A 17980-nucleotide genomic window follows, 5' to 3' on the forward strand; every position below is an offset into this window, starting at 1 on the left:
ACTGAGAGTACTGTTTTTACACTTTGAGTGAAATCCTAATAGCAACCACTCTTTCCCTTCACCAGGGATTTTGTATTCAGAAGTACTTTTTTGTTTTTTTCTGGAATGAAATCAAAAGGGAAAAGTCTAGAAATATCTAGATAAGAAGAGGCTGCAAGTAGATAGTATCTCTAAAAATAAACTCTAGTCTTATTGTTGCCAGACATCTGTTGTAGATTTTAGCATTGTTTAAATAGGTGAAATGACCATTTCAAAAGCAAGAATTTTTTAGATAAATCGTATTCTATGAATACGAATCTCATCTTCAGATTCTTAGATCAACAAATACTGCTGGGGTGCTCCTTCTCCTCAAGGTTATATACAATAGCAAAAATTTCTCTTAAATTAATAATTTAACAAATTTGTGTTGCACACTCTATGCTCTGGTGTTATACTTTGAGAAAACAAGTAAGTGAATGATGCTTCTAAAACAAACCATGAATATAAGCAAAATAAAAAGAATTAATGGGATATTGACACATGGATTCTACAAACAAGTTATGGTGAGTATTATTTTAATGACTCACATATTTCTGTAACAATAGATATTGTGCAAAATCATTCATCCTAGTAGTTATTATGTCCAATTCACTTAGACTTATCTGCTGTGGGAATCAGCAAATATTTTTCAAATTAAATTTATAAACATCATTTTGCAAAATACGATTCAATTAGGAGAAATGTATTCATTTTGGAAATAAAGAACTTATCAAGTAAGGTTAGAATATGTGTTTCCAGGAAAATATGTGTTCAGCCTACAAAATTCACCATTACAAATAGGTTGACTAATGGAGAAAAAAAAGTGAATTAGAAGTTAAAAGACCTGGTTTTATTTCCAAGTCTGCATTTACTCAGAGGACAAATATACCTTTAGGCAAAGACCTTATTTGTTCTAGTCTTATTCTGTCAAAATGCAGATACCAAACAAACCTAACTTTAATATGTCAAAATCAAAATACAACAAAAATCAAAACATAATTGCATCTAATGCTTAGAAATTAAACACTTTAGTTTACATGCCCTTTCTCACCAAATCCAGAAATTTCATGCTCTAGTTAGAAATCGCATGTGGCAGAAAAATAAAAGTCCATTAAATAATACATCAGAAACTTGTACTTAAATGAACAAATTATATAAACTGAGTCTAATTTAAAAACATTTTTTAGATCATATAAAAAAAAACAACTAAAAACTCAAAATAAAATTCTTAGTCATAAGAACATGTTTCAAAATTTCACCCTGAATTTCATGTGGGATAAGAATCCCATTCTTTTGTTCATCTGAACAGAACCTTTTTCTGATATATATATATATGTGTGTGTGTGTATATATATATATATATATGTCTTAACATAATGTTGAATACCAATATTTTCATACAGAGCTGGCTAGCTTATTTTGCCATATTTGAATTTAAAACAACGAAACAAAAAAATTTTTTTTTTACCATGTGAAGAAAAGTATTTGCTGATATGGTAATGAATTTGGGATCACAGACTCACTGCCTACTGAAATACTCTTAAATTTTACTCATCTTATTAACAAGTACACATAAAGACTGAAAAACAGGAAGATCATACAAGTCGGTAAGTATAACTAAACCCACCAAAGAAACAAAAATGCTATATTAAAAATGCCCATAATGAGATAAAAATGCTAGAGAATTTGGCCTAGAAATTACAAAAATTGATGAAAGAACAATAATTTTTAAAAATTATTTAAAAAAATAATCATAGGAAAAAAAAGGGAGGAAGATACACAGAACGGGGTTGGAAGAAATATTTGGTCTAAAAATTTTTTCATATGCTCCACTAAAGAATTATTTTTGCAATACTCCTTTTCCTCTTAAGGTAGAGACCTAAAATTGTGATTCCCATGGCTATAAGAATTCTTTCATGAACTGCACATATGTGAGATAGAATGAAGGCAAAGTGTAAGACTAAGACAGACAAGATCATAGGACCTCATGAAGCATTCAGACCTAAACTGTACAATTTGATAACAATGAAGAGAAAATCAGAACTATGAAGAAGGAGGTGAACTCAGAAAATTATTCATTTTAAAAAATCAATATAGTTATGATTTTGATTATATATGCACTATAATTAATTACTAATAATTGAGCTTTTCAGGTTTTAAGTGCATTTCTCAAACATGAGATCATGTACTTGAGAAATATGTAGAAATCAAAACCTAAAATCAAGCAAAATGAATATATTATCATTTCAATTTTTATCTCAATGATTTTGATGCTCTTTGGCATTGTGAATTGTCATGGCGAGAATCTAGTTGTGATGAGGTACCCATGAGCCTACAGGATGACATATATTGATGCTATGTTGTGATGGTAAGCTTTGTTTCTCAAAATTTCAGGCACTTTAAGAAAGTTAGAAGTATCCAGAATAGTAAATGTCAAGGACAGGATGATCTATTTTTCTAGATTCTTAAAAGTGATGTTTAATGACCTATTTATCATGTATAAGGAAGTTTCGTAACAACAAAATATATTCCTCATCCAGGAAACCTGAAGACTACACTCACATGAGTTCCCTTATTGGTGAAGATGACTGGTTTTAGCCACAAGTATCACTGTTGACTTCAGGAATACAGTCATTCCTGCAAACCAAGTAAAACCAGATGTAGCATGAGTGACTGTGAAAGATCTAAGACATTAGAAGTGCAACATGTGCACTAAGAGTCAGATACAAGTTAGTGACTAAATGACAACAATCTGTAACAGAGCTAAAGAGAATATTCTAAGAATGCCAAAGGTTTAGAAGGAGAAGACAAAAGTAATGGCATTTGTTCTGTCTTTAGAAGAAAGGGACAGAAAGGAGAATAACAATACAGATGTTCAGGAAAACTTGACAAATTAGTTACAGTGTAGGGGCAGTTGCATTAAGTGGTGTAAATAAATATAATTCTGTGTAGATGAACCAAATCTATGTATCTCAGAAGCTTTTTACAAATTTTTGTTGGCTTAGGATAATCTTGGACTTTCCTGGTGTCTCAGATGGTAAAGAATCCACCTGCAATGCGGGAGACCTGGGTTCCTGGGTTGGGAAAATCCCCTAGAGAAGGGAATAGTTACCCACTCCAGTATTCTGGCCTGGAGAATTCCATGGACAGAGGAGCCTGGTGGGCTGCAGTCCATGGGGTTGCAAAGAGTCTGACACAACTGAGAGACTTTCACCACTAAGATAATCTTATAAGTGAGAATCACTTTTAAGAATCACTTATAATTCTGAACATAATGTTTCATAGTAAGTACGTTTATTTTTGAGTCATAATAAGTATCAACTAATATGGGAATTACTTATCCCTAAAGAAAATAGCATTTTTCTTTTAAACCCAACCTCAGGGAAAATATATTATACCTGAGTACTATAAAAGTTTCATTATTTTTTCCAAAAAAAGTCACATTGAAGCAATTATGGCTATTATATAATCATTACTATTATTTGGGATACTTTGCATTGGCTAGAAAAGTAGGCAACTTGAAATCATATATTCAGGTTATGGCAAATGCAGTCTTTAATAAACACTAATTAAATCATAAAACAAATTGCAGCAGAGTCTCACTGGTTTACCGTACAGTATTTAATATTTTTATATCTATATTTATCTACTTTTTTGTATCTATAGCTACTATGGGCAGGCAGTATGGCAGTGAACACCCTAGGGACTCTTTCCGCTTTTATGTAAACTTGAGTTTTAGTTCTGGTTCTGTCACATACTACTTTTTAACTTTAGGTAATTTGTTGAGCTTCTTGGTATGTCTCTTTTTGTGTTGTTTCACTCATTTATTATATCAGGACAATATCTATGATTTGATTTGAATACTAAAAGGTTTTAATAGGAATAATGCAGAAAATATAAATATCTGTTCTCTTTCCACTTTACATTCTTTTCCCGTATTAATTTGAACCTAAATTATCATGATTATTTATAGCAAGAGCTTGCAACACTGTCCATGTGAGGGTGTTTTTAAAAGGTATTTTTGGATAGAAAATAAGTTTCAATTAACTGTTTAAGTAACTCTCTACATTTTATAACATCAATGTAAAAACTTACATTTACATCATACATCTTATGGTCTTTTTTCTCCCTATATCCTAAACTATCATGTACAGCCAGAGACGGATGAGTAAAAATACCTAAATTTTTAAAGTGCACATTCAAATATATAAAATCAAATTACTTTATGTATTTTCTAGTGTCTAGGGGAGACTCCATGAAATAAGGCGGTTACAATTTGGTATTAACACTTCCCAGGTGGCTCAGTGGTAAGGAATATGCCTGCAATGCAGACACCTGGGTTTAATCCCTGGGTCAGGAAGATCCCCTGGAGAAGAGAATGGCTACCCACTCCAGTATTCTTCCCTGGAGAATTCCATGGACAGAGTAGCCTAACGGGTTATAGTACATGGGGTCACAGAGTCCAACTTGACTGAGCAACTAACATATTAATACTAACGAAGTGAAATTTATGAGCCAAGTCAATTCACACTGAGAAAATATCATGTCTTCCAATGTAAAGCACACTAGAGCCTGACCCACTGTCTCTTAAATATGTGTTTATTTGGTCCAAAAAGAGTCAGAAAAGAGGTTGGGCATGTGTCAAGAGATATCTATACCCTGTATTCATTCCATTCACAAATTAATGAAGACATATTTAAGATTAGAGTGAGTAATACTGGGTGTCTTAATCTAACCAGTGATCATGAATTATTTTGGTACCCAGGTTTAAGATAACCTTCTTTCTGCACAATTCCATCATAGGAAAATGGACTAAAAGGGATTTTAATGGTTTCTGACTTTGTTTTGTGATAGCTTGAATATCTAAAACCTGTCATTCCCTCGGGGAAGAACTGTGTTCTACACTAATCACTCATTGCTGCAGACACAGAAGCCAACTATATTTCCCGCTCCATTTAGGCAGCTTTATAATAATAAATGTTCCAGGTTGGTATTCTCTTCTCTGTTTCTGAAAGGTTCTGTTCAAGCAGCAAATATTCTAACAAGTTTAACTGATTTGAGAGAGTAAACAACTTGAAACATTTATTTTATCTTGGAACAATTCTGATCCTGAGTGTGTTTATATCACTGTTCAAGTATGTTCTAATTTTCAACATTTATGGACGAGAATTAAGCTGCATGCATGCTTGTAACTTTGTGCAGTATGACTGGCAGGCATGATTGTATACCTCACATTATGTGCTTTGAATGTGAATTTCAATTTCCTTTCTTTTTTTTTTTTTTTTAACAATTTAATGTAATCAATCAATGTTAGAAATAAAATTAAAGAAGATCATCAAAGAGCAATAGAACAAATAAAAATTGGTTTTGTCTTGACAAGAACCTCATCAGCAAGTAAATAAACCTCCTTCCATGGAGAAAACCACTGGAATTCACCCTCTGGTAGGTGATAAATTAGCCCTTTAAAACCCCATGATCATTACTTGCCCCAAGGATCTATTATCTGTATTAATTTAAATATGCATCTTCAGAGAATTCAAGACATTGTTTGGAAACGTTTAAGATTGGAAAGCTACTGCAAAATTTATGATGTCACATTTCTTATGACTAGTCAGAGTTGAATACAAACATACTAATAATATGGAACAGCTCATTTAAGATTCAAGATTGAATGAAGCTAAATTAAAAACAACTATATACTGTCACAATTTCCCTGATTTATTTACCTATGGTATTGGCACATATTGTTTTGGTTAATATTTTAAAAATACAAATACCTCTTTCCATGCAGAAAAGTGCATGTGAAATGAAATATGGAATTGTATACAGTTTGATAAACACAAGCTACATGCTCAAACAGTACCTAAAGTTTACAAATCAAATCCCTAGTGTTAATTATCACAAAAGCTTGGTATCTAAGCACAATCTTAAAGGAAATAAGAATACTTATTTCCTTATTCATCTGCCTCTACTGCAATGCTAAGAAGAATGACAAAATCCTTTTGACATCTTAAGAATGACACTCAATATTCAAAGGCTAAATGTTTTTTATTAATCACGATCTTAATTTAAACTTAAGATTTATAAAGGTGAATGTTTATACGTTTATACCTAATGCATACATTGTTTCTTGTTTAAAAGTACTTTATCACTCAAAATGGTATTTATTAGTTCTGAACTCACAAATCTATCATATGCCTCTATATTCAAGAGCAGTTCAGTCCCAGATTTTTCACATGGTTATGAAAATGAGAAACTGCTAAATTAACCTGGGTTCCCATATTGCAAGCTTCTTTCTATCAAGTTATAAACTAAATCTCCACTTCAAAAGTGTATATAAAGTCATACACAACCTCCAGGTCTAGAAGCCTTTTTTAAGTGTCCTGGTTTAGTTATGTTTACAGGCAGCAGGAAGTCTGGTTAGTAGAGGGTGGGATTTCTAGTGCTTCCTTTCCTATAACAGGAGACATTTTCGGTGGCTGAGTGAAAAGCCTGTTTGGATTTCTGTTTTTTGCTTTTGCATGTTGGTGAATGGAGGGAAATGAGAGAGCTTGGAGGACTCACTGTAAGTACCTTCCACTCTTAGCTTTATTCAGAGGGAATAATCTAAATAGTAACCCTCTTAACACCACTATGTGTTGGGAAAAATGAAATTTCTGCCTGTTTGTCAGTCTGTCAACCAAGATTTCAGTTGATTCCACTTTGGTGTCTTAGTAAGACAGCTATTCTGAACTAAGTTTGGTTAAAAGAAGTTTCTATTTATTACTTTATGGATTTTCAAATCAAAAGATTTGATAGCTCATTGCTAGGAGTCATTTACGTTTTTAATTTGATATACTTACTAGTAAATTCTGATTGTTTGAGGGTTCTATTCACTAGCACCAGGTACTGATGGCCCCCCTCAAAGAAATCATGTGCATGCATGGATCAAATTGGACAGGGCTCAGAAATAATTATTTAAAAAATAGAGTTTTTACTTTTTTTCAAATTTATTTCATATATGCAATTGCTTTTGTTTTACAGCAGTGAATTACATTTTCAAATTAAGAGCACCCTCATTTTCACCCATGTTCTTATCTCTAACATCCACATTATAAGGTACTAAGCAGATATAACACATTTTTTTCTCCATGGATTTAAAAATATATATACAGTGATAATATTCTTTTTAAACTTGTCTTTTTTCTCCAGATACCTTGTCTATTCATTCTTAAGTGTATGAAAGTTGGTGTGTGTGAGGATGTTTAGGAAAAAAAATTAATTTCCTTCAATTCCATTTCACACTTTAATATTGAATAAAAAATGAAATGTGGAGAGTGCATTCTTATAGGATTAAACATACTTTTTCTAACTACTTAAACCAGCATTTTGGAACTCAGATCTCTGTAACCAAGACTAGAAGTCACTGAAAGACTTTAAAATCATTTAACCACCACAACCAGATTCATGTATGGACATAAACCCAATGCATGAATTCTTTATATGTTTAATCTCACAATTTAACTACCCAAATAAGTTTTTAAAGACAAACATTTAAAATTTGCCATTAAGGAAAATCTAATCTCCATCCTTAACTATGACTCTTCATTTCAACTAAAAATCTTCCAATATGTTGAAAAAAAATACTCCTAAGAAAGTTATGAACACTGAAATCTGAGATATGATTCTTGTTAAATATTCGTTTCTCTTTCTGAGGAATTAACCTCTGCTCCTTTCCACTCTTCATTTTTGCCGCTTTTGATATTAACACTGGGACTTTGAGATGTCTTCAAGGGTTCAGTTTCTTGAGATTCCTTGGTATGTATACTCTTCTTCTTTTCCCTTGCAAGCAATCTGTAGTTGGCAGCATTACCAATGAGCAGCCACACGCTGGCTAGGACCACAATAGCTCCACAGGCCAAATACATGTATTTATATTGTCCAGTTTCGTCCACCAATTTACCTAAGAGACAAAGAGTGGTTTTTAAGACAGCATTGTAAATCAGCCATAAAATGGTAACAGTTTCAAATAAAATCATTCCACACTGTGTACCTATTTCTTATTTAATACTAAATGAGAGTTGAATAAAGAAAAAAACATTCTAGATTAAGACTTCCACATATACATAGTAAAGGCATGTTAGAGGCACATACTACATTATACTACCAGTATATGAAATACATTGAAAGTTGCTGCCTTCAATAAAAGTGTGCTACCAAGACAAACAAGGTATATATGTATATGTCTATATTTTCATAGATACATATATATGAGATACATTTTAAACCTACATATGTAGAAATATATATACATATTTACATATGTAAACATATATATGGATATATTTATAGCATATATAACAACAGACTGGTTCCAAATGGGAAAAGGAGTACGTCAAGGCTGTATATTGTCACCCTGTTTATTTAATTTCTATGCAGAGTACATCATGAGAAACGCTGGGCTGGAAGAAGCACAAGCTGGAATCAAGATTGCTGGGAGAAATATCAATAATCTCAGATATGCAGATGATACCACCCTTATGGCAGAAAGTGAAGAGGAACTCAAAAGCCTCTTGATGAAGGTGAAAGAGGACAGTGAAAAAGTTGGCTTAAAACTCAACATTCAGAAAACGAAGATCATGGCATCTGGTCCCATCACCTCATGGCAAATAGATGGGGAAACAGGGGAAACAGTGTCAGACTTTATTTTTTTGGGCTCCAAAATCACTGCAGATGGTGACTGCAGCCATGAAATTAAAAGAAGCTTCCTCCTTGGAAGGTAAGTTATGACCAACTTAGATAGCATATTCAAAAGCAGAGACATTACTTTGCCAACAAAGGTCCATCTAGTCAAGGCTATGGTTTTTCCAGTGATCATGTATGGATGTGAGAGTTGGACTGTGAAGAAAGCTGAGCGTCAAAGAATCGATGATTTTGAACTGTGGTGTTGGAGAAGACTCTTGAGAGTCCCTTGGACTGCAAGGAGATCCAACCAGTCCATTCTGAAGGAGATCAGCCCTGGGATTGCTTTGGAAGGAATGATGCTAAAGCTGAAAGTCCAGTACTTTGGCCACCTCATGCGAAGAGTTGACTCATTGGAAAAGACTGTGATGCTGGGAGGGATTGGGGGCAGGAGGAGAAGGGGATGACAGAGGATGAGATGGCTGGATGGCATCACCGACTCGATGGACGTGAGTCTCAGTGAACTCCAGGAGCTGGTGGTGGACAGGGAGGCCTGACGTGCTGCGATTCATGGGGTCGCAAAGAGTCTGACATGACTGAGTGACTGAACTGAACTGAACTGATATTGAGATTGCTTCATCCTTTCCATATTTCCTATCTTTTCTATAAAGAGTATACATTATATTCTTTAGGGAAAGTCAAAAGGCTTTCCTTTTCCATTTCCTAATGGGTCATAATATTTACTAAATGACTTCTCTATGCCTAGCACTAGGCTAAACATTTTATTTGTAATTTTGCATTTAATCCTTAAAAAATTCATTCTGACATATTTTGACCATGATTACATAGCAAATGTGGAGGAAACTAGGATCTTACCAAAGTCTGTCTGCATCTTATATTAACTAGTCCATAAAATGGCTTCACCAAAACTCTTGGTTAAGTGTCATGTCACTTTTTGGACTAACCACAGTTTTTCACTTTATCTAAATCTAAATTATTAAGGCCAAATGAGTCAGGGACAAAGTTTTTGCTCCATTTGATTATTGAGAATATTGAAAAACTAGCCTGGTACCAAATAATTGGAAGGTTTATTGACTTTTAAACAAGCTACAGCTTATATTGTTTATATTAATTTTGCCTCATGCTTATGCAAGCATCTAATTCTTAATAATAGTTATTATTGGCAAAATTTTGTAGGCACAAACCCAAATTATTTTTCATATGCATATTCAGGTGATTCTGAAACAGACCTATTCGTTTAGTCAGAGTTTCCAACATTCTGACTAGAATTTAGTTCAGTTCAGTTCAGTCACTCAGTAGTGTCCAACTCTTTGCGACTCCATGAACCACAGCACGCCACCCTTCCCTGTCCATCACCAACTCCCAGAGCTTGCTCAAACTCATGTCCATCCAGTCAGTGATGCCATCCAACCATCCCATCCTCTGTCATCCCCTTCTCCTCCTGCCTTTCAATCTTTCCCAGCATCAGTGTCTTTTCCAATGAGTCAGTTCTTCTCATCAGGTGACCAGAGTATTGGGACTTTAGCTTCAGCATCAGTCCTTTCAATGAATATTCAGGACTGATTTCCTTTATGATGGATTGGTTGGATCTCCTTGCAGTCCAAGGGACTCTCAAGAGTTTTCTCCAATACCACAGTTCAAAAGCATCAATTCTTCAGTGCTCAGCTTTCTTTATGGTCCAACTCTCACACACATCTATGACTACTGGAAAAATCTTAGCTTTGACCATACAGACCTTTGTTGACAAAGTAATGTCTCTGCTATTTAATATACTGTCTAGGATGGTCATAGCTTTTCTTCCAAAGACCAAGCATCTTTTAATTTCAAGCCTGTACTCACCAACTGCAGTGCTTTTGGAGCCCCCCGCCCCCGCCGCCTGGCTCCAAAAGTCTGTCACTGTTTCCATTGTTTCACCATCTATTTGCCATGAAGTGATGGAACTGGATGCCATGATTTTCATTTTTTGAAAGTTGAGTTTTAAGCCTGCTTTTTCACTCTCCTCTTTCATCAAGAGGGTATTCAGTTCCTCTTCACTTTCTGCCATAAGGGCGGGGTCATCTGCATATGTGAGGTTATTGATATTTCTCCCGGCAATCTTGATTCCAGCTTGTGCTTCTTCCAGCCCAGCCTTTCTCATGATGTACTCTGCATATAAGTTAAATAAGCAGGGTGACAATATATAGCATTGATGTACTCCTTTTCCTATTTGGAACCAGTCTGTTGTTCCATGTCCAGTTCTAACTGTTGTTTCTTGACCTGCATATAGGTTCTCAAGAGGCAGGTCAGGTGGTCTGGTATTCCCATCTCTTTCAGAATTTTCCACAGTTTATTGTGATCCACACAGTCAAAGGCTTTGGCATAGTCAATAAAACAGAAATAGATATTTTTCTGGAACTCTCTTGCTTTTTCGATGAGCCAGCGGATGTTGGCAATTTGATCTCTGGTTCCTCTGTCTTTTCTAAAACCAGCTTGAACATCGGGAAGTTCATGGTTCACATATTGCTGAAGCCTGGCTTGGAGAATTTTGAGCATTTCTTTACTAGCGTGTGAGATGAGTGCAACTGTGCGGTAGTTTAAGCATTCTTTGGCATTGCCTTTCTTTGGGATTGGAATGAAAACTGACCTTTTCCAGTCCTGTGGCCACTGCTGAGTTTTCCAAATTTGCTGGCATATTGAGTGCAGCACTTTCACAGCATCATCTTTCAGGATTTGAAATAGGTCAACTGGGATTCCATTACCTTCACTAGCTTTGTTCATAGTGATGCTTCCTAAGGCCCACTTGACTTCACATTCCAGGATGTCTGGCTCTAGGTGAGTGATCACACCATTGTGATTATCTGGGTCATGAAGATCTTTTTTGTACAGTTCTTCTGTGTATTCTTTCCACCTCTTCTTAATATCTTCTCCTTCTATTAGGTCCATACCATTTCTGTCCTTTATCAAGCCCATCTTTGCATGAAATATTCCCTTGGCATCTCTAATTTTCTTGAAGGGATTGCTTGTCTTTCCCATTCTGTTGTTTTCCTCTATTTCTTTGCATTTATTGCTGAAGAAGGCTTTCTTTTCTCTCCTTGCTATTCTTTGGAACTCTGCATTCAATGCTTATATCTTTCCTTTTCTCCTTTGCTTTTCGCTTCTCTTCTTTCCACAGCTATTTGTAAGGCCTCCTCAGACAGCCATTTTGCTTTTTTGCATTTCTTTTCCATGGGGATGGTCTTGATCCCTGTCTTCTGTATAATATCACGAACCTCCGTCCATAGTTCATCAGGCACTCTGTCTATCAGATCTAGGCCCTTAAATCTATTTCTCACTTCCACTGTAATCATAAGGGATTTGACTTAGGTCATACCTGAATGGTCTAGTGGTTTTCCCCACTTTCTTCATTTTAAATCTGAATTTGTAAATCAGGAGTTCATGATCTGAGACACAGTCAGCTCCCGGTCTTGTTTTTTGCTGACTGTATAGAGCTTCTCCATCTTTGGCTGCAAGAGTATAATCAATCTGATTTCAGTGTTGACCATCTGGTGACGTCCATGTGTAGAGTCTTCTCTTGTGTTGTTGGAAGAGGGTGTTTGCTATGACCAGTGCATTCTCTTGGCAAAACTCTATTAGCCTTTGCCCTGCTTCATTCTGTACTACATGTAGGAAGAGTTTAAACACTAACTTTATATACATCAAAAAAATTCACGCTTGGCCTGGCAGTTATTGTGACAATTAGGGGCAGGCCAAGAGGTCTAAGTAAATACCTACATTTAGCATTAATTAAAACAATGCTATACAGTTATTACTAGAAAAGATAGGCCAACAAAAAGTATTTAAAATTTATTACATGTAAGTCTAAGACTAAACGAAGTCTTCACTTCAAACATTAATGTACACATGTGTTGTTACTCAGTCTCTTTACTTGATAATTTAGCACAGACACTTTTATAGTCATCTCTGACAGTATTTTAGATCTTTAAATCTAAAGATAAAGGTTACAAATATGGGATATAAGTATCTGATCAAGAAAATGACTTTGACTGAACTTCTCTTCATTCTTGCATTCCTATTGATATATTCCGATCATTGATATTATAAATGTATTCCTTCCTTAAGCATGTAACAAGTTCTATATTAATATAACCATTACACTCCAATAGGAAAACAGATATTAACCTTTTGAGAGCATTACTTTAAAGTTTTGACTTATTTTTAAAAAACAAGAGAAATTTGTTTACCAATGATAAAGTGATATTTTATTTTTATATTTTTAACAATACAAGTTGATATAGGTAAAAATCTGCAAGTCATGCTAATTATCAGTCTAATTTAAATTCTCAAGTTCATAATACCAGGCTATAAATGAAATTTTTGTCTAAAATAGACTAATTAGGAGATTAAAAATATATAATAAGGCTAAAATTAACACATCTACAGTCTTTTAGGGTATTAGTTGTCTATTATTACAAACCACATTTACACTACAAAGAAAGTCTCAGCTAATGGATATTAATTTTATGCTATTTGCTTTCTTTGATGATAAATATTCTTACCAGCAAGAGGAGGACCAAGGAGGACAGGACAGCACTCCACAACTGTGACGAGTCCCACAGCACTGGAAAATCTTTGAGCACCAACAAGGTCCATGAGCGTTTCAAAGAGGACACTGCTAACACTCCCAAATCCAAGACCAAAAAATACAGCATACACCACCAGGCTTGTGTAGTCCTCAGCCAACGCACATAAGAGATGACAGATTCCAGTGAACATCACTGCGAAACTGAAGAAGTACTGGATTCGGGGTCGGATTAATTTGGAATTGGCAATAAGTCCTACAGTAGGTCTGGCAAACATATCAACAAAAGCCATAACAGAGAGCAAGAAAGCTGCAGAATACTCATCAATTCCTTTGTCTTTAGCATATGGAGCCAAGAATATAACAGGGGCGAAGAACCCCAGAAACATAATGACATTTCCAGATAAGTATATCAGAAATCCTCTATGCTTAAAAAGGGAGAAATCTAAATATTTATTAATTTCTTCCCATACTGATAACTTTTTTTGTCTTTTCTTCATACTGCAATCAGTTTCTCTTACACCAACCTTATTTTTAGACTCAGTACTTGCTTTGGGTTCAACAGGTCTCATAAGGGACCCAGCCACACAGCAGTTCAATAGTAAACCTCCCAAAATCATGAAGCTTCCCTTCCAACCATAAGTATTAAAGAGGTACTGATTGAAAGGAGCCAAAGTACTTAAGAAAACAGGACTTCCTGCCATTGCAAGGCCATTCGCTACAGGTCGTTTCTTATAGAAGTATTTGCCAATGATTGTTAAGGCAGGCTGCAGGTTGAAGGCCAGACCTAAACCTACAAAGAACAAAACAAAAGGAAGAAAAAAACACATTATGCCACTCACATAAGAAATCACTTGTCAAAATGTACATTCAAGTGGAGATGGCAGAATGAAAAGGCAACAGCACACAGTAAATAAAAAATTTAAAAATTTTTAAAATTACATATTGTCAATAAGATACCACATAAACAAAAAGGTTCTCATAACTAGACATCTGAGATGCAAGACTGTTTCATAGCCCTTTCCTTTTAAAACACAAAAATAAAACCAAGAACTTCTTCTAATGTTGCAACAATCAGAGAATAGGTAGAAATCGGAACACAGTTCATTAGTTCTTAGTCATAACCGCTTAATTCCATAAATAAATTAATTTCTCTAACCTCTCTCTTTATATACACATGCAGAGAATAGATATTTTCCTTAAGGGCAAGAGTGTATTTAAAACATGAATACTTTCTTTTCAGTACAGAATAGACTAAACAGATTAAAAAGGTTGTCATTTATAAATAATCTTAGATCTCCTGTAGGTATATCTTTCAAAGCTATGCAAATAATAAAAAAGAGTAATAAATTCATGCCATTAATTTCATGTTCTTCATCCCTCACGTTACACATTTCATAACTACAGAGGTGAATGTATATTAACTAAAAAATAATTTTAGCTGACTGTTTATATGGGTCAAAAGTTTCTGCTGTCTAGGGACACCCTGACAGTGCTGAGTTAGCTCATCAAGATACTATTTGGCAACAAAAATGAATGTTTGTTAAAAAAGTAAATACAAGTGATTTATACAAACTACCTCTCTTTACCCTTTAACCTAGACATGATTCTGTGTTATTTAGGATCTATAGAAGTAGGAATTCTTTGGCATTTACCAATTTATGCAAATTTGAGACAGTATTACAAATTGGTTAAGTATTTAGATTCCAGGACACTGGGTTCTGATTAAGTATATCTGGCAAATACTTAATGCAAATCTCTAATACAAATATTTGTATTTAATATTTGTAATAGTATTCAGATTGATTATATTCTTTGAAGCCAAAGATGAAGAAGCTCTATACAGTCAGTAAAAACAAGACGAGTGGCTCAGATCATGAACTCCTTATTGGCAAATTCAGATTTAAATTGAAGAAAGTAGGAAAAACCACTAGACGATTCAGGTATGACTTAAATCAAATCCCTTATGATTATACAGTGGAAGTGAGAAATAGATTCAAGGGACTAGATCTGATAGACAGAGTGCCTGATGAACTATGGATGGAGGTTCTTGACACTGTACAGGAGACAGGGATCAAGACCATCCCCATGGAAAAGAAATGCAAAAAAGCAAAATGGCTGTCTGAGGAGGCCTTACAAATACCTGTGAAAAGAAGAGAAGCCAAAAGCAGAGGAGAAAAGGAAAGATATAAGCATCTGAATACAGAGTTCCAAAGAATAGCAAGGAAAAATAAGAAAGCCTTCTTCAAGTGATCAATGCAAAGAAATAGAGGAAAACAACAGAATGGGAAAGACTAGAGAACTCTTCAAGAAAGTTAGAGATACCAAGGGAACATTTCATGCAAAGATGGGCTCAATAATGGACAGAAATGGTACGGAACTAACAGAAGCAAAAGATATTAAGAAGAGGTGGCAAGAATACACACAAGAACTGTACAAAAAAGATCTTCATGACCCAGATAATCACGATGGTGTGATCACTCACCTAGAGCCAGACATCCTGGAGTGTGAATTCAAGTGGGCCTTAGGAAGCATCTCTACGAACAAAGCTAATGGAGGTGATAGAATTCCAGTTGAGCTATTTGAAAACCTCAAAGCTGATGCTGTGAAAGTGCTACACTCAATATGTCAGCAAATTTGGAAAACTCAGCAGTGGCCACAGGACTGGAAAAGGTCAGTTTTCATTCCATCCCAAAGAAAGGCAATGCCAAAGAATGCTCAAACTACTGCACAATTGCACTCATCTCACACGCTAGTAAAGAATTGCTCAAAATTCTCCAAGCTAGGCTTCAGCAATACGTGAACCATGAAATTCCAGATGTTCAAGCTGGTTTTAGAAAAGGTAGAGGAACCAGAGATCAAATTGCCAACATCCGCTGGATCATCGAAAAAGCAAGAGAGTTCCAGAAAAACATCACTTTCTGCTTTATTGACTATGACAAAGCCTTTGACTGTGTGGACCACAACAAACTGTGGAAAATTCTGAAAGAGATGGGAATACCAGACCACCTGACCTGCTCTTGAGAAACCTATATACAGGTCAGGAAGCAAGAGTTAGAACTGGACATGGAACAACAGACTGGTTCCAAATAGGAAAAGGAGTATGTCAAGGCTGTATATTTAATTTACATGCAGAGTACATGATGAGAAATGCTGGGCTGGAAGAAGCGCAATCTGGAATCAAGATTTCCGGGAGATATATCAATAACCTCAAATATGCAGATGACACCACCTTTATAGCAGAAAGTGAAGAGGAACTAAAAAGCCTCTTGATGAAAGTGAAAGAGGACAGTGAAAAAGTTGGCTTAAAACTACACATTCAGAAAACGAAGATCACGGCATGTGGTCCCATCATTTCATGGGAAATAGATGGGGAAACAGTGTCAGACTTTATTTTTTTAGGCTCCAAAATCACTGCAGATGGTGATTGCAGCCATGAAATTAAAAGACACTTACTCCTTGGAAGGAAAGTTAACACCAACCTAGATAGCATATTGAAAAGCAGAGACATTACTTTGCCAACAAAGGTCCATCTAGTCCAGGCTATGGTTTTTTCAGTAGTCGTGTATGGATGTGAGAGTTGGACTGTGAAGAAAGCTGAGTGCCAAAGAATTGATGCTTTTGAACTGTGGTGTTGGAGAAGACTCTTGAGAGTCCCTTGGACTGCAAGGAGATCCAACCAGTCCATCCTAAAGGAGACCAGTCCTAGGTGTTCATTGGAAGGACTGATGTTGAAGCTGAAGTTCCAATACTTTGGCCACCTGATGGGAACAGCTGACTCATTTGAAAAGACCCTGATGCTGGAAAAGATTGAGGGCACGAAGAGAAGGGGACGACAGAGGATGAGATGATTGGATGGCATTACTGCCTCAATGGACATGAGTTTCAGTAGACTCTGGGAGTTGATGATGGATAGGGAGGCCTGGCATGCTGCGGTTCATGGGGTCGCAAAGAGTCAGACACAGCTGAGCAACTGATTTGAACTGAACTGAATAGTGTTCCAAAAAACTGATATGAAGGAACCAGTAATCAGCTTTGATGAATGACAGGGCAGTATGCTCTCTGATTCTACCTTAGCCATACTTGTGAGATATGCAGAATGATTGTAGATCCAACGTCTAAGTAATGAAACTATTGTCAGCAGCTGGTAAGAGGAAGGACTCAAATTCCCAGGAATTGTGCTTTGAGGTTCACATTTCTTTACCTATGCCATCTTCCTCCCTGTGCCCCTATTCTGTCACCTGGAATTTTGCTTTCACATGTTAATGCAAGTTTTCCTTAGGAGTCTGTGGTCATCTATTTCCTACCTGGCATGGTAAAAGGAGCATGGCACTTGAAATGAAAATATCTAAGTCTCCCTCAACTACTTACTTATGTGTACTACTGGGCAAAACACTTAGAGTTCTTAAATTCCAGTTTTTTCAACAAGAACATAAAAGGGTTTTGCTAAAATCAAGTGAGGTCTACAGCTCCAAGATGATGTATAATGTTGTTGTGATGATGATTATTATATGCTAGTATTTATTTAAAAAGTGACAAAATGCTGGATATTCTGTAAAGTATCATATATTCATTTTCAAACAAATGAATGAATATATAGTTCATTGAATATATGGTTCATGAATATATAGTTTATTTTTACAAATGAATATATGGTTCCTCCTACATATTTCCTTTTCCTCCCAAAGGAAAGAGCTATCATTTTTCCATTTTAAAGACAAA

General features: G+C 35.4%; 1 protein-coding gene across 11 annotated transcripts in view; it reads right to left on the reverse strand.

The window, feature by feature from the left end:
• Positions 1-951: 951 nt before the first annotated feature.
• Positions 952-17980, reverse strand: part of SLC16A7 (solute carrier family 16 member 7) — a 200899-nt gene continuing 183870 nt past the window's right edge. For 10 of the 11 annotated variants that reach the window (XM_005206687.5, XM_059886703.1, XM_005206689.5 and 7 more), the window contains 2 exons: positions 13236-14051; positions 952-7960 (listed from right to left, as the gene is read on the reverse strand). In XM_005206687.5, coding sequence (XP_005206744.1) covers positions 7689-7960; positions 13236-14051 — 1088 coding nt within the window. In that variant the 3' untranslated portion in view covers positions 952-7688. The remainder of the gene's footprint in view (positions 7961-13235; positions 14052-17980) is intronic. The other variant, NM_001076336.2, reaches the window with a different exon arrangement.

The sequence above is a fragment of the Bos taurus genome, chromosome 5 (genome assembly GCF_002263795.3).
Source record: "Bos taurus isolate L1 Dominette 01449 registration number 42190680 breed Hereford chromosome 5, ARS-UCD2.0, whole genome shotgun sequence".
Lineage (NCBI taxonomy): Eukaryota > Metazoa > Chordata > Mammalia > Artiodactyla > Bovidae > Bos > Bos taurus.